The sequence below is a fragment of the Electrona antarctica genome (genome assembly GCF_951216825.1).
Source record: "Electrona antarctica genome assembly, chromosome: 5".
NCBI classification, from domain to species: domain Eukaryota; kingdom Metazoa; phylum Chordata; class Actinopteri; order Myctophiformes; family Myctophidae; genus Electrona; species Electrona antarctica.
The window spans coordinates 44168971-44192737 of record NC_136810.1 but is presented as its reverse complement, the minus strand read 5'-3'; the positions used below and the strand labels follow the sequence as shown (position 1 = coordinate 44192737).

Below are 23767 nucleotides of genomic sequence, written 5' to 3'. Positions count from 1 at the left end.
AAACACGGTCCCTGAAATAAAAGTTGAGAATTATATTGCTCTTCTTCTTGTATATGCAATATGCATTCATCTGGGGCCTAAAGCCACGGGTTACAGTCAGAGTGGGGGTCCACTTGGTTCACAGTGTTCTACTCTAGCTAAAGATTATGCATTCTCTTTTTTTAGGCACGCGACACCGTGGTACCGCTGAGCATAGGTGGGGGGGGGGGGGGGCAGCAGGTCGTTAGCATTCTACCCTGGACAGCGACAGATTGTTGCGCATGCGCTGCCTATTCATTCTGTCATCAATGCCGTGTGTGTGTGTGGAGCTGAAGAGAAGACCCCGGGCCAGGGGAGAAGCGGCTTAGATGATATGGTGGCGGACATGGATGGAGCAAAGGGGAACAATCATAAAACCAACAGCAGCGGGGTTTGCTCCTCGCGGCGGTCAGACACCTCGCTGTCGCCGGCCGCCCAGAATAACAAGCCCCCAAAAGATGATGGATCGACCCCTAATGATAAGAACAGCAGCAGCAGGCATCCGGACGTCCCGGAGAGAGTAACTTTGAAGAAAGAAATTGGACTTTTAAGTGCTTGCACAATTATCATAGGTAAGATGAGGATGATATTGGGCTATTTATTTTGTGTTGGTGCTGAACCTGCAAAAACCCATTTTCAGTATACATGCTCTTATTTCGCACAGGTCTGTTATTTGTCAAGACTTGTATAAAGCCTAGCTAAATCTTTTCTCTTGTTTTCCTCTATTGTGTAACATCATAGAATAGCCATATAGTCTATAATCTATTTTGTAATAGCCTAATTAATTGGGCCAAAGATGCAAGCCTAGGCTTTGGTTTGGTCATTGTGCTAAACTTATGCAAAGCTCCCTTTCAGTAGCCTATATATCTCACGATAGGCCATGCTCTTATACTTTACACCTGTTGCAGCAAGCTACCTCGGTTTTCCTTTTCCTCTCTTTTTTTGTTGTCTGTTGTCTATTTTAACGGAGCAATAGCCAATAACACATTTTGAAATAATTCGAAAACCATGGGGAATCCCTCATACATTTGGCAGGATTACATAAATTGGGATAAATTGGGTGTCGCAGAGACAGCCTCTTCACTGCTTACGTGGCCAAAAATATCTTGTCAAGAAGAACATTAGCTTGTCAAGCAGAAGCTGATTGTTTGCTGAGGTAGAATGGATCTGGATGGATGGCAGTAAAGCAGTGCTTCTCAAACTGGGCTGCGGGGGACCCTGATCAGGTATAGGCTATAGAGACGTATAGCCTCTTGGTAACTTTCCACCACGGGTTGGTTTTAGAGCAGTTGATTGTCCATATAGCCCAGTTCATCTGCAGCACGTCACACGAAGCATGCAGTTAATCAAGTCAATTATGATATAGGCCTATTCATTAATTAGAATAATTATATTTAATATATAATGATCCCTATTTTGGAAATTAAAAAAACACATTCAAACAATTACCTTTTTGTGGGGTGCTCCAGAAATGTGTCAGCCTGCAAGCCTACTAGTATGCCTATAGCCTACTTTGTCCTGCACCATGTGTTAAGAGTGGGAAAGCATCCATCCATGTCATTTCATTTGAGCTAAAAAGCATTATTTTATACTTTGGCTCTTCAAAAAATAGCAGATATACAAGCTCACAGTGCGCCACTTTGTGCCCTGCTTTGAGCTTGTAGATCTGGTATTTCTTTAAAAGAAAATCACACCCGTGTGAACTGAGTGGTGTAAGGTCTTATATAGACTGATCAACTGTGGTCTGACGTAATGTCTGACGTAATGAAATCACACCCGTGTGAACTGGGTGACCATAGCAACCATGCTCATTTTTTGGTACGAACAGACACGTAAACTAACAAAGCCAGTTGTAGGAGTGGTTTACACCACTCAAAAAGTGTAGTGTTGAGACAGGGGTCCGTGGCCAAATACATATAATTTTGGGAGTCCTTGACATGAAAAAGTTTGAGAACCACTGAGTGATAGAAACGTATGTTTTTGAGGGCCGCTATAGCCGCTAGCTAACTTCAGGATTTCAGAAATTACATCATGTGGCAGCCAAAGTCTATGGACTTTTAAGTGCCAGGGACGTTAAGACGAGCTCAATATCACCATGTTTTTGAAAATTCCTCTAATCTGGTGTGCAGGTGATGACATGCACATGACATGCACAATAGAATTAAAATGTCTTTCTTTTATTTATAATGGGAAAAGTGGCACCCAGGACCAAAACTGGTGTCCACCCCCTGGCACCCAAAGAGTTGTTAATGTTTGAAAAAATAAAAAACAGCACCACTCGTGACGCATTGTGGCAGCCAAGTCTATGGACTTTTTATATTTGGAAGAAAAAAATCGGTACCCCCCAAAATAACAGGACCCCAGCCAAGTCTATGGACTTTTTATATTTGGAAGAAAAAACTCGGTACCCCCCAAAAGAACAGGACCCCAGCCAAGTCTATGGACTTTTGCTTTAAGCAGTGATGTCATGTGGCAGCCACAGCCACTCACTTCACATGAGTGTAACTTTTCAGAAAACCGATTTAGAAGACATTTGTAGAATCAGCCTCAGAGAAGTGATTGTGTGAACCAGAGTTGAGCCTCATTCATAGTCTGGATTTTCGGTGGTGAGGTGACCAAAGAACTACAACATGACGTCACGAGCCGCGGTGAAGAGCAAACCACCGCCACCGCTCCAGCCCTTCTCTCTGTTTTTACTCACCACCGCTCAACGTTATTTCAGCTCCGGTGATCACCTCACTACCGGAGCGGTGGTCACCTCACCACCGGAGCGGTGGTCACCTCACCACCGGAGCGGTGGTCACCTCACCACCGAAAATCCAGACTATGAATGAGCCTTACGTGTCGAAGTGTCCTTGAGCAAGACTCTGAACCCCTAATTGCTCCTGATGAGCAGGTTGGTGCCTTGCATGGTTTTCTCTGCCATCTGTGTGTGAATGTAATCAATCGGGTGCAGCAATGCACAATCTATGTTAAAAGCGCCTTGGATAAAGGCACTATATAAATGCACCATGTACCAAGTGATTGGAAACCCAACATTGATATCAACACAAGCCTAACAATCAGATGATCATCAAACTGACACTTTTAGAAAACAAGAGAGAAAGCTGTAGAAATAATGCAGACGAGGAGAGTCAGTCAGTCCGTGCAGTTTAATTCTCGCGGCCCCCAGCCTCCCTATCCCGGGACGTCTCAGAGTAAATAATTGATGTCCAGTTACGTAATGGAGGTCTGTGCCACTTGGCTGCCTTCTGCTGTGCTACTCGCAGCGCTGTACCCTGAATGTTTTGAGAACTGCTGCTGCCCTGGGCTGGCCTTGCCATGGAGGCTTTCCCTATAGCCTTGACACATTGAGCTTGTATTCTAGGCTATTTTCACTATTCATTTATTTTGCAATATGGCTGAAGGGGTTAATTCACAATGTATGTTTTCCCTTCCTAGAAATGCAGTGGGGTCAAAAGAACAATATTTATCTTTGAAATGTAGTGGGGTGGCCTGGGAATAGGCCTGTTACTGTTAGTCTATATGATTAGATTGATTACTATCAGAAAATACAGGTTTCACTGTTGAACAATACACGTTTTTGTTATAACCAAAGAGACATCACTTACAGAAACCTGCTATTAAATTCATGTTGTTTGGAAATGGTAAATGGTGCATTTATATACCGATGGTGGATGAAACCATAGAAGGCAACAACCTGCACATCAGGAGCAACTACGGGTTCAGTGTCTTGCTCAAGGACACTTTGACACTAACTCTCTGTGTTGCAATATATTTATACAAATAACTTGTCTTGTGATTGCTTACAGGGAACATCATTGGCTCAGGGATCTTCATCTCTCCCAAGGGGGTGTTGGAGCACTCCGGCTCAGTGGGGATAGCGCTGATAGTGTGGGTGCTGGGCGGCTGCATAGCTGCCCTGGGCTCCCTCTGCTATGCCGAACTGGGGGTCACCATCCCCAAGTCTGGAGGGGACTACGCCTATGTCACCCAGATATTTGGTGGCCTGGTGGGGTAAGTATAAGAACTAGGGTAGCGGTAGATTTCAAAGGGATGATCCTCATTTATCCCCCACTGCATTGCAATACGAGATTTTCAAGCGGAAATACGTGAGGCACTTCTGAAATGAGTCTGTGTTGAACTATTATTGTCTCCACCAGGCCGAAGGCATGGGGAGAGAGTATGTTTTGCACTCCGTCCGTGTGTCCGTCCGGCTGTCCGTCTGTTACCAGCTAATCTCCGGCACCGTTAACCCGGTCGATGCCAGATTTGGCGCACACACTCCCTGGATGCCAACGATGAACCTCTGCTCCAAATTCTCCAGAACGGCCTGTTATAGCGTCACCAGGAGGCCGACTTTTGAAAAACACATTATTTTACATTACTCCTCCAGATTCTGTCCAAAGATCTCGCAAATCGTTACACACTATCTCTATAGTCATGTGTTCACGCCGGATCTGTCCGATATTTCATATTCCATCCTAATTGGCAAACATTGGCTTTCAAAGTTTGCCGGATTGGCCCGTTTTGAACAAAAAGCCTCAAATCATGAACGCAGCGTGAAAAATGTACGTGAAATCTTTCACGGACTTTCCTACTAGGCTGAGGAATATATCCCACCCTTTTCACATTGGCCTGTTATAGCACCACCAACAGGTGGAACAAAATTCCTCAAATCATCCAATTGCCATTGCCTTTTCACATTGTTGTGTCATGTTTATATGGATGGACGGTTTGTGTCCACTAGAGAAATAAACCCTGATTAGTGAGTCTTTATCACCCTGAAGGGGTTTATTTCTCAATAAAGATGCCCATCGGGAATGATGCCTGTTGGGATCTGGTTGTACAATTCCTATACCCGTTGTACCTTATATCCATATATGGACTCCATATATGGGTATAAGGTACAACAGGTACCTTGACAACGGGTCCATATTATGGAGTCCAGGCCAGTCAGTACAATGATGTCATATTGATACCATTAGGGTACCCCTAATCTCTCAAGAACAGATTCCGAGCCACGCCACTGAAACTGTCGTCAGGGCCCCACCGGAAGAGGAGGGCCTAAAGCCCACCAGAAATATCTTTTATGGATTTCCTTTATATACCCAACGTTAGTGATGGTGTGACAGTTTTCAACGGTAGTGTTCTAGGGTCTGTCAAAATATCTGATCTACAAGCTCACAACGCGTCACGTTGTGACGCTGTTGTGACGCGTTGTGAGCTTGTAGATCGGCTATTTTCAACACAGATGGTATCATGATAGAAGGAAAAAAAATACTGCACGTGCAAGTGTAGAGCGCTGGGGAACCCATAGATTTGAATTAAGACACCCGTCGTGGGTGTCTTAATTAAAATCTATTGACTATGGGTTCCCCTCATATGTCGTATATGATACCAAATGAGAGACAGAATTCATGCTTTATTACTGGTAATCTACCAATAGGTATATTGTTATTGCGACCGAAGGTCGCACACTTACTATGCAAACGTGCAGTGACACTGTAACACTAACTCAAGCTTGTCACAGGCTCCCGTTCTCTCTCACACACACACACACACACACACACACACACACACACACACACACACAGTGTAGGGGGAGAGAGTATGTTTTGCACTCCGTCCGTCCGTCCGTCCGTGTGTGTGTCCGTCCGTCCGTCCGTCCGTCCGTCCGTCCGTCCGTCCGTCCGTCCGTCCGTCCGTCTGTGAACAGCTAATCTCCGGCACCGTTAACCCGGTCGATGCCACATTTTGCACACACACTCCCTGGATGCCAACGATGAACCTCTGCCCCAAAATTTCCAGAACGGCCTGTTATAGCGCCACCAGGAGGCCGCTTTGTGCAAAACAAGTTTTTGGACAGTACACCTACAGATTTTGTCCAAACATCACGCAAATTGGTACACAGTCTCTCTAGAGCCATTCAACGAAACGGGTCTTTCAGATTTCTCAGACTCCATCCTGATTGGCTAAGATTGGCTTCCAAAGTTCGCAGGAGTGCTCAGTTTCTAACAAAATGCTGCAAATCATGAACACATTGTGTGACTTCCGTGAAATTGTGCACGCATATTCCCACTAGGCCGAGGAAGAAATGACACATGAACATTTTCAACTCAGCCTCATGGTGGCGCTATAACTGGCCGAAAAGTGTTTTTACCTCTAACTGCACGGATCTGTGGATAACTTTGTATGCCAACTCCCTAGAGGCCAAGGAAAAACCTTTGCCTGGAATTTTTCACATCTGCTCTTTATAGCGCCACCAGGAGGCCGACCTATGTAAAACACATTTTCTAATATTACTCCTTCAGATTTTATCCAAATTTCACGCAAATCGGTACACATGCTCTTCATAGTCATGTGATCAACACGGGTTTGTTTGATTTCTCATAATCCACCCTCATTGGCTACGATTGGCTTCTAAATTTCAGGAGTAGCCCGCTTTGTACCCGTTTTGTACAAATCGCCACAACTACTCAACGCAGCGTCCGATTGTGGTGAAACTGTCCATGCATATTCCCACTAGGCTTTGGAAGAAATGCCACTTGACAGTTTTCAAATCAGCCTCATGGTGGCGCTACAACAGGCCAAGCCGCGTCACACACACACGTTTATATTGCTCCTAAACATTTTGCCAAACATCACACACACACTCCTATCCTCCTGGTGGAGACCTGTGCCCAGAAGGGCACTTTTTCTAGTTTTATCTGTGTTGGACGTTTGTTTTGGTTTCAGTGGTTGAGCTGTTAACAAACGTCCTCCTGCTGCTTAACGACCACAAATACAGTGTCTGTGACTCTGTGTTGCTTAGCATCTTTGTATCTTTTGCATCTGCCCGTGTGGGCAGCATAACATTGTGGCAGAGTAGAAACGTCCGAACTTACATGTCCAGGTGCTCCTTTGAGAACTAGCCCAAAATATGAATGTGCACCCCTGTTTATATGAGACAATTTAAAATGAAACTTCTATGACAGTGCTGACATAATGATGTGATATTATTCCGGTAGAGTAGGTCAGCCCTTCGGTCGCCCGTCGCCTATATTAAGGCGTCTTACTGGTATATGTCTCATGGAGATGGAGATGTCTGCAGGGTCTGTGTGCATGTACACACATGTGTGTTTGTGTGTGTGTGTGTGTGTGCGCACGACCCGCACGTGTGTGTAGTCTGTAGTCTGTGTGTCTGGAGCTAATCTCAAACCACTGGACCAATCGCCGCCAAGTAGTGCTGTAAGCCACAGTAGTACCTCCACTAATTGCACAATTGTTTTAACATTTTTAATATAATTTTGGAATGGAAGTCAAAGGGGCTCTGCCTCTGACTGCGCTGAAACCTTGCCCAAATTTGGATTCATGCTCAAGGGTTCGCGGTTCGCCTCATACGCGCCGCTCGATGCAAGCTGCTTCTTCTTCTTCTTCTTCTTCTTCTTCTTCTTCTGCCAAAAATAGCAGTTCTGGCTGAACCGTGCAGTCGGTTTTAGCGAAACGCAGGAATCTGGTAGAGGGCCATGCCAAATGGTAACTAAACGATGATCAAAATGCACGAAAACTTCTACACGTGAACTTTGGAAAAAATGAAGGTTTCATGAGCCAATGAAAATTGCTGTTTTCTGCCCCTAATACATACATGCAGCATCATATGCTTATGACATTTTACAGTATGGTAGAGCGTCATGCCAAATAGCACTGAAACCAGTCTTCGTGCAATAGGCCAAAGTGGGGCGCTATAGAAATATTTTGAAAATGAAAACTTTGAACAGGCATAACTTATGCCTCGTTTCGCCAAAAGTCATGGCACTTGTTTCCACATGTTCTTTGACTCATGGGGAACACATCTGTCACTTTGGCCAGTAAGCTCCGCCCTCAGATATTCCGACATTTTGAGCAGTTTGAAAAATGCTTATACCTGATTCTCTGCCCTGATTTTTGAGCAACTTGCATGAAACGTTCTACACACATCTATGGACCATTATCTGAAGTCCCAGTTGAAGAGAAGTTTGTACGTGAACACATGAATAGCGAACACACACTTAACAAAGAAACAAGTGATTGTGTTTAGCTAGCTCAGCCATTCCAGCTCTTGACTTTGGACCACAAGGTCATGGGTTCAAATCCGGGTACCGATAACTCAGTGTATGAGTCTTCAAGAACCCTGCCCAACCACAATAAAAACTGACCCTGGCACAATAACATGGTCTTCTTTTTCTCAAATTCAGTCTTCAATGGCTAATTGTGCATATTGTTCTTATTGCTAATTGCCTTCTTTGAGTGACACTGTAGTAGTTTGCCAAACAGTGGGTCGGGACCCATTTGTGAGTCGCGGACACATTTTTATGGGTCCCCTTAGTTTTTGGTTCCTAGTAACTTATTATTTCAAAACATTTCCAAAAAACATTCCCCAAATAACAACAAAACTAAATTCAATGCATTTTTTCAGTAATTTCATGAAGAAATTAAAGAAAAATATAAGAAATTCCATAAATTAGAAACCCCACACCCCGATCGCCCAGGACGAAGTTCACCGTCCTTTCAATTAGTAACACCCAGCGCCCAGGACGAAGTTTTATCAAAAAGACGGAGGTTATTGATATCAAAGCCGATCGCATCGCGCCTGTTGCGCAATACTCGACTCGAGACCGAAAATCTTAAAATGTTAATAACTCTTGATCTAATTCTAAATCATCCCGTCCAATTCTAAGAAAAGATCATGACGGCCCCATCGCTAGTCGCGTTAGATTTAATCATACCTCCCGTTGTTGTCGATCGGCTCTAGAGTGTTTTGGCTACATTTAGCTGCTACAGCCACATCCGGGATAACATCCAGTCCTACTATAAATTGCCGGGCGCTATGATTTAATTAATTAAATAACCCTGGGCAATCGGAGTGTTCACTAGTTTGAGTCCCGGGGAGACATCAATTAATTTAGAAAAACACAAAATACACACAAATTATTTTTGGAATATGGACAGTTTTCGGCCGGCATTTAACTGTGTGTCCCTCCCTGTAGGTTCCTGTTGCTGTGGAGTGCAGTTCTCATCATGTACCCGGCCACGCTGGCCGTCATCGCCCTCACCTTCTCCAACTACGTGCTGCAGCCGGTCTTTCCCAACTGCGTGCCTCCCTACATGGCCACGCGCATGCTGTCCACCGCCTGCCTGTGTGAGTATATGTGCCTTAGCCTTACACGCATGCTGTCCACTGCCTGCCTGTGTGAGTATATGTGCCTTACGCGCATGCTGTCCACCACCTGCCTGTGTGAGTATATGTGCCTTACGCGCATGCTGTCCACCGCCTGCCTGTGTGAGTATATGTGCCTTATGCGCATGCTGTCCACCACCTGTGTGAGTATATGTGCCTTATGCGCATGCTGTCCACCGCCTGCCTGTGTGAGTATATGTGCCTTACGCACATATTGGGGCAGCGGTGGCCGAACGGTTTGCGGAGCGGTCTTGATACCGGAAGGTCGCCAGTTCGAATCCCCGGACCGGCACGTTAAAATTACCACCGCTGACGTGCCCTTGAGCAAGGCATTGAACCCCTACCATGAAATGTTCTATGAGCAGGGTGTGGCTGTAAACAAGCATCTCGAGCTTAGTCCACTTCCCTGGGTAAACAGAACTTTGCTTTGCTTTGCTTTACGCGCATGCTGTCCACCACCTGCCTGTGTGAGTATATGTGCCTTACGCGCATGCTGTCCACCACCTGCCTGTGTGAGTATATGTGCCTGGTCTCACCCAAACACGGTGAAATAACACCGTACATATTACATTGAAATCCTCCCCATTAACCGCCCTATAGTTTTAGACCGCGACGGAGGGGCGCCGTCCCAATCGAACTTAAGCAACGAGAGACACCACCGAGTGAGTTTGTGCGAGCGAGTTGCCGTGGCGAACGTTATGAAGTCTAGACTGAGCAGCGTGCAGTGTTTGGAAGCGCTTGTTTGAAATCACTCAATGGTCCTGCGTACCATCTGTTTCTAAATATCACATAATGCAGGAGGCATAGGAGGACGTTGTGTTGATGAAAACGAGCGCTTTCAAACTCTGACACTTAAAAATGTTTAATACAGGGACTTTTCGGTAGATTTTCTTGGATGTGTTGGCTGTAAAGGCCAGAAAGTATTTTTTTGCCACTCAGTAGGCGTTCCCGCATAACTTCCGGTTATGATGATCATGGTGTCAGTCACACGCATAGCCTCTATTATGGCTTGTCACAATCATGACATTTTAGTAAAGAATATGCGATTAGTTTGATCAGCCATATGCGACAAAGTAGGCTAGGGCATTCATTCAAGAAGTTGAAATATGGAGATACAAGTTTTCTGACCGACAGCAACGATGGGCTATGCTTAATTAAAACAGATAATTGGGTGGACGAATGCTGGCTGGACGAATGCATGCATTTAAATTAAATTAAAACCTTGAATTCCAAGCCTTGTGCTGCACAAGGGTTAGGGTTAGTTGTGCATGCCTTACTTGAGAATCTTGCTGTATTTTTTAGTTATGTATGATGCAACGTGACTGTTGTGAAAAGCACTACTATTGAAAAATATATGTGCTTATATAACAGACTCTTCTGCGTGTGTAGAAACAAATACTGTAGATGCCGCAGCTACAAAGCTACAGCACCTCGACCAAGTGTTATCTAACCATGTCCGCTCACCTTCGGTCTCCACATCAGCCACTTCCATGTTCACTTTAACACCAGGCTTTATTTTGCTTCATATCTTTCTCGCTCGTCGGACGCAAAAAAAAGTACAAAAAGTACAGATCCTCAGAATCAGTTGCACCCAAAACAACTTGAACTTTGAACATTCAGTAGATGTTCTGTGGTCTTGAATTCTGATGACATCACCGTCCACAGGCAAATCAATTTCCCCGTGGACTCTTTGGGCAGTATTATGCGTACCAGGTCTTATGACTTAACTTAAGACCTGGAGGCGTGGTGAATGCTGTTTGGCCACTCAGAATAGCCAAATGGCATTGATCACGCCTCCAGGCCTTAAGTTAAGTAATAAGACGTGGTACTTAAGACACGCATAATACTGCCCTTTGAGGCTAATTATTCAGAAAACCCCAGATCACCGAAAATCTACTGGATGTTCAGGTTCAGGTTTTTTGGGTACAATTGAGGTCAGAACCCCCCCCCCCCCCACCCCCTCCCAAAAAAAAAAAAAAAAAAGATGTCACCAGACTTTTAAGTAGGCTATACACCGCTACAGTACTCAAGTACATTGCCTCAGATACTGTCCACCACTGACAGCAGCAGACACAGTGAGAGTCAATTAGGACACATGGCTGGCCACGTGGTTCCAGGGGGATGTGGTGCTGCCCCGGTGCGGCAGCACCACATCGGAGCAGTTTCTATGGCACGCAGGAATGTGGCAGAACGGGGGAGGGCGAGAGCCGGTCATCCATCAGCGTCAGTGGCTTGCCTCTGACTCCCATGGTGGCCTGGCTTTCTCAGAGCTGTCAGCCAGCCCAAACAAACCGTTTCCGATGCGTGGGGGGGGGTGGGGGGGTGGGGGCAACACTGGCCGAAGACAAACAGGCAGGCAGGTCCCCGAAGAGGCAGGAGACAAAGGCTCACGTTCTCTTCACATGGTTGAAGTCTCCGGCTCCTAAAAACAAGTGTAAATGATGATGGCATCTAGAAAGAGAGGGATCACGCGCAAAAAACAAAACACCACCTCACAGGCTATACTTTGGTCTTAACAGGTTCTACATGACTTCTTTCAGGGGTCTTCAAAGGGGGTCCGGGGCCTGCTAGGGGGTCCTCGGAGTTACTATAGGATGCAAAAAAAAGGGGAAAATCTTCATTTTTGTGTATTTTTATATCAAAAGTCCAGAAAAATCCAATTTGAATTACTTCCTTTGAACGAAAACGTGATGCGTGATGACGTGTCGAGTGTCAAATGAATCTTGATTTAATTCACCAGTTTTATTCCCATTGCTGCTCGTCCTCCAAACACAGCTGTCAGCTGATGTTGATGTTGATTACAGAACTACTCCGTTTTTGACATCCATTAATAGTTTTAAACTTACTCCTCACACTAAAATATGTATCTGAAAACATAGGTTAGAAATAATCCACAAGCTTTGCTGCCCATCTCTCTGTCACTTTGTAAACATACAATCTGCATGAGCGTGCATGCGTTGCACATGTAACAGAGCTACTGTACGTCCCAGGGATGCAACGTTCTGATTGGTTCAAAAACACACCGCTTTCTGTTTCAGGGCGAAACTTCAAAATTAAAATGCCGTATTTTTCATTGCACCAGGTCATTAATATATGTTTTGTAATAATAATCAAAATCTACAAAATAACTAGTAACTAAAGTTTTCGACTAATCGTAGTGGAGTAAAAGTACAATATCTGCCTTCACTGACTGAAGGCTCCACCAACAAAAACTACAATATGACGTCACGACGCAGTGGTCAGCTCTCACACTAAAGGCTCATTCATAGTCTGGATTTTCGGTGGTGAGGTGACCACCGAACTACAACATGACGTCACGAGCCGCGGTGAAGAGCAAACCACCAGCTCACCACCGGAGTGGTGGTCACCTCACCACTGAAAATCCAGACTATGAATGAGCCTAAACACATCTCTCTGTTTTTACTAACCAGAAACGGTGGTCACCTTATCACCTAACACTGGAGTGTAAATAGGCCTTTAATAAGAGTGTTTTCCTCTGCAGTGTTCCTAACCTGGGTGAACTGCTCCAGCGTGCGATTAGCCACCAGGATCCAGGATATCTTCACCGTGGGGAAGCTGCTAGCCCTGTGCCTCATCATAGTAGTGGGTTTGATCCAGATCTCCAACGGTGAGACAGGCTACACACATCATTTATACTTACTTTATACTATAGAATAGAGGATTGAATAGACTTTATTTGCCATTTGCTGCAGCTCCCAGGGTCAGCATTTAAACGGGCAGACGAGACAGAAAGAACATACTACAATACTACATAGGCCTACCACATGTATCCTTTAATACAAATAAAATAAATAAGTACTTCACTAAAACCAGTGCAAATAATCTATCATGATTCAGTTCATCTGTCATGACTCAGTTCACCTATCATGATCCAGTTCATGATTCAGGTGGGGCAGGGGTACATTACCTGCCCAACACCGCAGAGTCTAGGAGTTTGAATCTTCCGCCGGTGCCTTCCACGTTGCTGAACACAATAGAGAGTATGCAAGTCATGCATCACTTTTCCACCATGGCACCCACCCCCAACCCCCCCTCACCTAGACTGAGTGAAAAAACATTGAGCAGCATGGAGCGTTTAGAGTTTGGAAGCGCTCGTTGGAAATCACTCAGCGGTCCTGCGTACCACCTGAGTTGTACATAATGCAGGAGGCAGCTGGACATTGCGTTATTGAAAACGAGCGCTTCCAAACTCTATAAGTCATTATTCCAATTTAGGGAGGTTGCATGCTCCATCCGAACATCTCAGGGGTAGGTGATAACTACAAAATGACCTCATCAGAAGAACTTTGGATGGGTGGTCGATCTCAGAACTTTCTTTGGACGCTCCACTAGCACCACTCGATGTTCTGACTGTCCGAATAATGTCCAGACATTGTGTTATTGGTCAGAAGCATCACGCTTCTGCGGATTCTGCGAATCTGCTGCTTTTGATGCTTTTGTGTGAAGCTGTAGCATGATCCACTAGGACTAGGTAGCATGATCCACTAGGACTAGGTAGCATGATCCACTAGGACTACTATGTGATCCCAGCTTGCTAAATTACGTCATGATGACGTCCTCTGGTGACGTTCAGGACTACGCCAGATCACAGCCCATATGGGGATGATCTTTCTTTTTTTTAAAGATTTGTTTATTAACAGTTTAATGGCCCATGACGTAGATCACCGTCAAGTTCAAGTGCACGGTCATGTGCCCGAGACGGAGATTGATTCATCTACATTGTAGGACTATTAGCATGCCAAAGTTTGTGCTATTGCCATTGAGAATGCATTGGGCGTTTAAGTTAAATAACTCAGAAACTACAAATCATTTCAAAGTGAAAAGTTCCAGCATGTGTCTCCACAGTAAGCTGAATTATAAAATGTGTGAATGGAGTTTCTAGGTGAAAGTGATTTTTTGACGTGCCAATATCTGCCATTGAGCCCCATTGTGAATTTCTCAAATTTGAAAGCACTATATTTCTAAAACTATGAAACATTTCAAAGATTTCTTTTCAGTCCACCATAAGATGAACTTAAATAGGTTTGAATGGGGTTTCTAGGTGTAAGTATGTAGGACTAGTAGCATGCCAAAGTTTGTGCTATTGCCATTGAGAATGCATTGGGCGTTTAAGTTAAATAACTCAGAAACTACAAATCATTTTAAAGTAAAAATGAGTCTCCACAGTAAGCTAATTCGTCCAGGTCCTGACCGTGCTTTGCTGGGATGTGTACCTATACAGAACACTATGAAGGGCTCAGGTTTCATGTGGTGTGTACCTATACAGGACACTATGAAGGACTCACGCCTCAGGTGGCGTTCAAGTTCAGCACGACACCGTCGGTGGGTCAGATCGCTCTGGCGTTCCTGCAGGCCTCCTTCGCCTTCAGCGGCTGGAACTTCCTCAACTACGTGACAGAGGAAGTGGTCGATCCCCGACGGTGAGTATACAGTATCTCACGGTTGTCAGTCGCCGCGACTGATTTCAGTCATTTGGATTTCATAGAAGCCAGCATGTGTTTTATGGAAGCACGTTGCACAGCGAAAATAACTATATAGCAGTGGTTCCCAAACTTTTTAGCTCAAGAGCCAAAAAAGAAATTAGACATTTGCCCGGGACCCAAACTAGTGAATATAGCAGATCTACAACACGTCGCTACACGCCATGTTGTGAACTTGTAGATCAAAATAGCGACGTGGGGTGCCCATCCGATTTCCCCCCCAAAAAATAAAAAAGTTTAGAATTTTTTTCTTTATACCATGGTATCTGCTTCAGAGCCACATGGACCCATATAACCTTTTGGTCGCAGTATAGGGTGAGTGGCAAATGGAGTGGCAAAGTGAGTTTAACGTTGTTTAACGTTGTTTAATGCAACCAGATAGGACTTTTCTCTTTAGATGTATGGGCTGTCAAGGCCAGAAAGTAGTTTTTTGCCACTCAGTAGGCGTTCCCGCATAACTTCCGGGTATGATGACGATGTCACACGCATACCCTCTATATTAGCCATTAGAATCACAATCAACTTTATTGTCAAATCAGGAAGAGAGGCAGAGAGATCAATACAAAACAAACTAAATATCTGCATATGTCTCTCTCCGGTGCAGTAAGTACCTGAGGTGAGACATAAAGGTGCGTGAGCATAGCAAAACATACATTATAGCAGGGGTTTCCAAACCTTTTCATGTCAAGGACCCCCAAAATGACACTCATTAGCCTGAGTACCCCCCATTTGAAAATATGCCAAGGACCCCCATAAGAGAAGGTTCTTACAGCTCTAGCAGGGATTTCCAACCAGTTTTAATTTCAAGGACCCCCAGTTTAACATACATTAGGCTTTCGGACCCCCATTTAATGGCATTTCTATCTCTGGGACCCCCAACTGTATTGTAAAATCAAAGTAAATTTAACTCTGACAGTGTACAAATGGAACCAAATGGACACGTTAGGGTCCATTTGGCTGTGATTTGCCAGTAGTCACTTTGAGTGGCAGTGTACGTGCCTTCTGCACTTCCGCTTGACTTCCGCCTTCCCTGCGATACAGGTCTCTCCAATGAACTGCAGCGGCCAATGAGGTATCTAGGTTTTTTCATACCTCAAAAGCATGATTTTCTAGGACGAGTTTGATGGTGTCATCTTGTCCCGATCAGGAACCTTCCCCGTGCCATCTACATCTCCATCCCCCTGGTGACCTTTGTGTACACGCTCACCAACATCGCATACTTCTCCTCCATGTCTCCCGAAGAGCTCCTCTCATCCAACGCTGTGGCTGTGGTGAGTTAATCACCTGTGCACAGAGACAAAACTATTCATTGAGTCAGTGTGTATTCTGTGTGTGTGTGTGTGTGTGTGTGTGTGTGTGTGTGTGTGTGTGTGTGTGTGTGTGTGTGTGTGTGCGTGTGCGCGTGCGCGTGTGCGCGTGCGCGTGCGTGCATGTGATTTAGACAGATGCTAGGTTCTTAATCTAGTTTATCTCTGCACTCTATTTTGTGATTACTTACCGAATGTATTGTGTACAGTATGTGAGCTTGTACACTATTTGTCACATAGAAGTACATACAGTAGATGTATGCATGTGCACATGTGTGGGGGGTCTCAGCTTTTGTCAGATGTAAGAAGTGGGGTGGAGGGGAACTGGGAACCACTATAATGACTACATTTAAAGCAGCACTTTGTAACTTTCCTATTCTGCCCGGATTTGAATCCGGTTTCCTGCGCAAGTGTAGACATATCCTGTGTCTACTTGAGACATGACCTTTGACACGATCTAAATGTCTCATTAGAAGAGCAGGGAGACAACATACAATCACGCTATAAGTGATATTGTATTAACATACTCTACCACACAGATTGGACAAAATTGCATTTTATTCGCTAAAAGAAGTTACATAGTGAGGCTTTAAAGAAAGTTAAAACGTGTTTGAATTGTCCACAGACGTTTGGAGAGAAGCTCCTGGGCATGTTCTCTGTGATCATGCCCATCTCTGTGGCCTTGTCTACGTTTGGAGGGATCAACGGATATCTGTTCACGTCCTCAAGGTCAGGTTGTTCCTGTCTGTTGCCCCATGTCCACATGGATTCTAATTAAAGTATAAACTATATTCATTTTAATGGGTTAGAAGAATATAGTCACATTATTTCAACTTTTTAGGGCCCTACATAGTCGTACAGGAATGTCACGCAAAAGACCCGAAAATAGCTGATTTACACATTCACAACGCTATGCGATGCGATATGTCTATGCTATTTTCACTATTTCTGAAAGTCTGTGGGTTTTATAAACTAGAGGTTTGGGCCGCTACACAGCCCTCCCACCGCCGATCCAGTGACATGAATCCTTATTTGGTTATGGCTGACTCATAGTGACATTAATCCTTATATGGTTATGGCTGGTGCCATTAAGCCAATTTTAACATAAGATATTGTACTAAATGAAAAATGATTAATTCACTTTCAAAAAACCTTTTGGTCATTTAATCATCTACTCAGGCTTATGTGAGCACCCCAGACAGTTTTTAAGTTGCTTCAGTCAGTATTTAGATATTTGATATTAATTTGAGCTGCCCCACCCCCTTCCTATACAAACCCATTATAACTTAAAACTCCATTTTAACCATGATAGATTCATCAAAAACACCCAACCTATTTTCTGTTGACTGATAATGTCCTTCTAATACGTGAGGGGGCCGTGGTTTGTGTTTGTGTTTTTGAGGAATCTATCATGGTTAAAATTGAGTTTTAAGTTATAATGGGTTTGTATAGGAAGGGGGCGGGGCAGTTAAAATTAATATCAAATATCTAAATACTGAATCAAGGAACTGCCCGGGGTGTTCACATAAGACTGAGTAGACGTTAAAATGACCAAAAGTTTTTTTGAAAGTGAAATATCCCTTTAAAGTGTTTTGCAGTTTTTTTTGTTTTTGTTTGTCATTTGTTTTCTATTTCCTGAAAAATAATAGTTTGCAGCTGACAGAAACAAAGATTTTGCATGGGTTACAATATGGTGTGTGTGTGTGTGTGTGTGTGTGTGTGTGTGTGTGTGTGTGTGTGTGTGTGTGTGTGTGTGTGTGTGTGTGTGTGTGTGTGTGTGTGTGTGCGTGTGCGTGGGGGTGTGCAGATTATGTTTTTCTGGAGCTAGAGAGGGACATCTACCAAGTCTGTTGGCCATGATTCACTTCAAGAACTGCACTCCCATTCCTGCCCTTCTAGTCTGTGTATGTTTCATTCTTTTTTGGGAGGAGGGTTATTTTTATTAGTATGAAATGCAGTGGTGGAAAGTAACTAAGTAGGCCTACTCGCATACTGTACTTCCACTATATCTCAGAGGCAATTATTGTACTTTTACCCCACTATACAATTACAGCGTACTTACTACTTACTTTCTAAATTTGGATTATTATTACAAAACATACCTTAACCACTTCAGCCCTATATACATTTTGGCCCTTACAATACAAAATAGCGGCTATTTTCACGATTTTGTACCCCCATTTTTACCCAGTGTCAATTATCTAATGTAATCCTGGGCTCTACTCTCCCTCTGCCAACCTGGGGAGAGCAAAAGACTGACCTCATACTTCCTTCACTGCATGTGGAGTCGCTTCTTATCACCTGACAGGGGGGAGTTTCCCCAGTTGGCCGTAGCGCGTGGAAGGAACACGTTATTACAACCAGTTCCTTTTCACTCCATCTGGCCTTTGGCATTCTCATGGCCCAAGGGACATTTGAAAACTTTAAATGTATAATGATGAGTACTTTTACTTTTGGTACTTAAGTACATGTTGATACCAACACTTTTCTACTTTTACCCAAGTACATTTTGAATTCCGGACTTTTACTTTATTTAGAAGTATTAGTACTTCTACATTGCAGTATTGATACTTTTACTGTAAAAATCACAAAACAAATGTGAGTAGGCCACACCACTGTTTTTCATTCAGTGCACTGCCACCGTTCTGATCCTGTATATCAGTGGTCCTTGAGGGGGCTCCAGCTAAATGATGGAGAGTTTGTAACCAAATGGACCCTTATAGATCTTTAACTATTGAGAGTGTAAAATGGAACCAAATAGACCCGTAAGTGTTCCATTTTACACTCTCAAGAGTAAAATTATTGTTAAACATCTGCATTAGGCCTACTTAAGTTAATTTAAAAGAAGTCTACACAATTAGAGAAGGTCGAAGAATTTGATCAACGTTTGCCTGTTATCTCTCCTATGGTACAAATGTGGACATATTCTCTAGTTTTGGGTCTGCAAGGCTAAATCTCATCAAATGGTGGTCCGTGGCTCAAATGCCAAATAAATAATGGGCCTTGATGTGAAAAGGGTTGAAAACCACTGCTGTATATAATAATAATAATATATTACATATTATATGTTGTTGTTCATTCATTCAGTGCACTGCCACCCAGTGGTGATCCTGTGCATTGTGTGTGTGTTGTTCATTCATTCAGTGCACTGCCACGGTGGTGATCCTGTGCATCGGGGAAACACACAACCTGATCAACTACGTGTCCTTCATCAACTACCTGTCCTATGGGGTGACCATCGCTGGCCTGCTCTACTACCGCTGGAAGAAACCCAACATCTACAGGCCTATTAAGGTATAGCCTGGAAACCAGACGAATCTGCCAGGGGGGAAAAATCCCTGGGAGATTGGTCTGGCACTCCTCAGTTTGAAATACATTTTGTTCACCCCAGAGTTGTGGGTGACCAATCAGAGCCCACTATTGTGGCGATCTGCGCCTTTAACCATGTCTGCCACATCACCCGTTCCCACGCTCTCACAGAAGTTTGTGAATGAATCAAAGGAACTGAGCGTGTAGTAGACGCAGCCCCCTGTCAGACGCTGCGTGTGAGGCTAGCGCTGTGCTACGTGCTGTTAATATGACCTTTCTCCTGCCGTCCATATACTATAGTGGCCTACTCACGGCCCGTGAATGCAGTCCGTCGGATTATTAGTATTTCGCCATTTAGCCTTTGTCCACGCAAGACGTGATTTGGATCGTGTCGTCTCTTATCTATCGAGGAGCAGAAGTTTCCGTCTGACAGCTGACAGGCGAGCTGTCAGTGGGTTCCTGGGCTAAGGTAACACCAGTTCATGACAGCGGAGCTAGCTGTCAGTGGTTACGTGGATATCTCGGGACGGATTTGGGGGAATTAAGACCACATTCAACGTTCCACTATTGGGAAAGTCCCTTTACCGGTGAATACTGACGTGCCGACTCTGACACGAGTGACGTGACTGGTTACCGTTTTCTATAATTTACGGAGGGTTGACCGGGAAGTGCACTGTTGATTGTGTGTGTGTAGTGCACGTCCACTCGTCCAGTGACGTCCTTGGAACTTTATGAAACATTGGAACATTTGACTGTGGGAAAACAAAGGAACATTATTTCATTTTGGGTTGATTGCACTGTTGAATATAATACACTGTTGGTTAATGAAGTTATCTTTGTGTGTATTTTCTTTATGCTGCATATGGTATTGTGTGTGAATTGTTTGCTAGGGGTTGATACAATTTGTCAATCCCTTATTCCCTTGTACGGTGTTTGGGGCTATTATTATTATTTAACCCTATTTGTCAGACTGGGACTCTGACTGGCACCCCGACGCTCGCCCCAACAAACCGCTACACTATTCAAAGCAAGACTTTTTTGCTGTGATGTTAGAATCTGTTTGTAACAGGCCCTTATAAGAGTCGTATAGTAAATAAGTGTCATACTGTACATACATATTTTGAAGAAAAACCTTAAGAGGTGACATTGGTCTTATGCCACGGACAAGACCAAGTCTTTTCCACGGACACATTATTTTGTCCGTGTACGCTGTAGGGACATGTTGATGATGACCCCTGCCTATGACTATGACCCCTCCCCCTTCCCATCAGGTGAACCTGCTGGTCCCGGTGTGCTACCTGCTGTTCTGGGCCCTCATGCTAGCCTTCAGCCTGCACTCGGAGCCTCTGGTGTGTGGTGTGGGTCTGGTCATAATGCTCACCGGCGTGCCCGTCTACTTCCTGGGAGTGCACTGGAAGCACAAGCCAAAATGTATCTACGACTTCATTGGTGAGTGTCCCCACGCAGGCAGTGGTGGGGGAAAAAAGTATTCACATTTGTTTTACTTAACCCATTTAGAAATGTCTTCTAAATCATGACCGTTTTCTGAAAAACCTATGTTTCTATGTCAGTGATGCTCAAACTATTTCATGTCAAGGACCCCCAGAAATATCTGTATTTGGCCGCAGACCCCCATCTGAAAATATGTTGATCCAGGCACCAGGGAACCCCCAGAAGCAAAGATTTGAGTTAAAAACGCCTGCTCTGAAAGAATATATTCAAAGATTTGCACCACATTTTCACGATTTTTCAAAAATAGCAGATCTACAATCATATCGTGGCACTCGGTGCCGCATTCTGAGGTTGTAGATCTGCTATTTTTCAATAGCTAAAGTATAACATAATGCTTAAAACACCAAAAGGGGTTCCCTGTAGTCTACGTTTTGTTTGTGTGTAGATGGCCGGCGGTCGGATATTTTTTTTTATTGAACAATAAGAAATACTGTCATGATTATGACAGTCATGTTTCAGGGCTAGTGTTTTACTAGCGTAACGATGACGTTTCCTCACAGTGTGACAGTCATGTTTCAGGGCTAGTGTTCTAGCATAACGATGTCTTTTCCTCACAGAGTGACATTCATGGCTAGTGTTCTAGCATAACGATGTATTTTCCTCACAGAGTGACATTCATGGCTAGTGTTCTAGCATAACGATGTCTTTTCCTCACAGAGTCACATTCATGGCTAGTGTTCTAGCATAACGATGTATTTTCCTCACAGAGTGACATTCATGGCTAGTGTTCTAGCATAACGATGTCTTTTCCTCACAGAGTCACATTCATGGCTAGTGTTCTAGCATAACGATGTATTTTCCTCATGACAGTCATGTTTCAGGGTCATATTTCACTAGCGTAACAATGTCACCCCCCCGGCATGCAGAGTGGGCGACGTACGTGGGCCAGCGTCTGTGCTGCGTGGTGTTCCCCCAGGTCGACCCCATCGAGCTGAACCCTCCCTCGGAATGGACTGACAAATCTTCAGGCAGGAGCAGTATGTCGGCCAACTCCTAATGTTTTGCTTTTTCTCTCTCGTATTTCCGTCACTGTATTATTATTATTATTACAGACACGCGGTTCCTTTTATTGCAACCTATAGCTGGGCCAACAATCTTTTACAGCCGTGTGTGTTCTCAGTCACGGACGGGGCGGGCCGCCACCTGCACTTTTTGTGCCTCTCCACGTTCCTAGTAAGTGGTCAATTACGACAAACCCTAATGCCAACGGTATCGTAATTGTGTTTTATGGACTTCACTTTTCCAGTATAGAGCAGTGGTTCTCAAACGTTTTAAATGTCAAGGTCTCCCCTCTACTCTGACAGTATACAAATGTAACCAAATGGACCCATTTGGTTCCATTTGTATACTGACTGTCAGAGTTACAGACTTGTAAGGGTCAATTTAGAACGCCCTCAAGTACACCCTGAGAGCCATTGCAGTACCCATTGCAGTACTGAAGCCTGCTGATGTCAAAACCCACTTCCCCTGGTGGCTGGATCACAGAAGTGTTCCCCCATTCTAAATCCCAGAGCCCTTTTCACCATCACATCATAAGAACTACCATACTGTATAATTGTCTCCACCAGGCCGAAGGCATGGGGAGAGAGTATGTTTTGCACTCCGTCCGTGTGTGTGTGTGTCCGTCCTTCCGTTACCAGCTAATCTCCGGCACCGTTAACCCGGTCGATGCCAAACTTTGCACACACACTCCCTGGATGCCAACGATGAACCTCTGCCCCACATTTTCCAGAACGGCCTGTTATAGCGCCACCATGAGGCAGCTTTTCACATTTTTTACCTAAAATTGCACCGATCTGCGTGAAACGTTGCACGCACACTCCCTAGAGTCCAAGAAAAAACCTTTGACCTGCATTTTCCGCATCTGCCTTTTATAGCGCCACCAGGAGGCCGACTTTTGTAAAACACATTTTTTGATATTACTCCTCCAGATTCTGTCCAAAAATCTCACAAATCGTTACACAGTATCTCTATGGTCATGTGCTCAAGTCGGATCTGTCCGATATTTCATATTCCATCCTAATTGGCTATAATTGGCTTTCAAAGATTGCCCCGTTTTGAACAAAAGCCTCAAATCATGAACGCAGCATGCAATTTACGTGAAATCTTTCACAGATTTTCTTACTAGGCTGAGGAATATATCCCACCCTTTTCACATTGGCCTGTTATAGCGCCACCAACAGGTTGATTTTTGCAAAACACATTTTTGGAACAAAATGCCTCAAATCATCCAATTGCCATCAAAGGCGTATGAAGAAATGGCACCCTTTTCACATTGGCCTATTATAGCGCCACCAGGAGGCCACAACCTGACCTGGCTTGGTGGAGACCTGTGCCCTGAGGGGCACTTTTTCTAGTTGTATATGTTCCCAAAATAACAAATATATCCTAAGAGTGCGGATGTACGGTGCCACCTATAAATCGACTACAATTATTCTCAGGCTTAAAACGTACCTAATGACTACATCTGCCATTACACATGTGGCACCGCTGGGGCACCTTGTGTTGCATTGGCCTTTTTTTTATTCTGTAGGAGAGTAAGTACATTTTATTTCTGTCCATTTAAAAGATCATGACATACATGCAGTTGAATCCATTAATGTTGGTGGCACCAAAAAGGTGTAGGCTGAAGCCGAGGCTTATATTGCCGACCCTTTTTGAACGTAACTCAGGTTGTAAAAACAAAACGTAGTAACACATTTTCAAACATAGATTTTACAAGATTGAAAACATCAGACAATTTGAAGAAGCTAAGCAAGGCTTAGATTGTGCCTACACTATTTGAAAGGTAACAAATGTTTCAAAACTAAATAACTAACTTTGATTTAACAAAACTGACAATATTGGATAAATTAAAGCAAAAGACAGACCAAGAACAGAAAGCAAAAGAAAAAGATCAGTTACACTAAATAAAATATGTT

The 23767-nt window shown here is 44.1% G+C and overlaps 1 protein-coding gene across 1 annotated transcript; it reads left to right on the top strand.

Annotated features, from left to right (window-relative positions):
- The first annotated feature begins 230 nt into the window (after window positions 1-230).
- Window positions 231-22047, top strand: slc7a10b (solute carrier family 7 member 10b). Its single transcript, XM_079500664.1, has 11 exons — window positions 231-590; window positions 3831-4035; window positions 9027-9178; window positions 12720-12845; window positions 14505-14658; window positions 15866-15989; window positions 16651-16754; window positions 17833-17929; window positions 19170-19319; window positions 20606-20783; window positions 21713-22047. The coding sequence occupies exons 1-11, from the start codon at window positions 353-355 to the stop codon at window positions 21841-21843; spliced, it is 1659 nt and encodes a 552-aa protein (XP_079356790.1). The 5' UTR covers window positions 231-352; the 3' UTR covers window positions 21844-22047.
- Window positions 22048-23767: the final 1720 nt, after the last annotated feature.

What these genes read in the sequence shown, in the direction of transcription:
- slc7a10b (XM_079500664.1), top strand. Translation starts at nt 353, where the DNA reads ATGGTGGCGGACATGGATGGAGCAAAGGGGAACAATCATAAAACCAAC. An exon ending in GAAGTGGTCGATCCCCGACG is followed by an intron (nt 14,659 to 15,865) that starts GTGAGTATACAG and finishes TGTCCCGATCAG; the next exon opens with GAACCTTCCCCGTGCCATCT. An exon ending in ATGTATCTACGACTTCATTG is followed by an intron (nt 20,784 to 21,712) that starts GTGAGTGTCCCC and finishes CCCGGCATGCAG; the next exon opens with AGTGGGCGACGTACGTGGGC.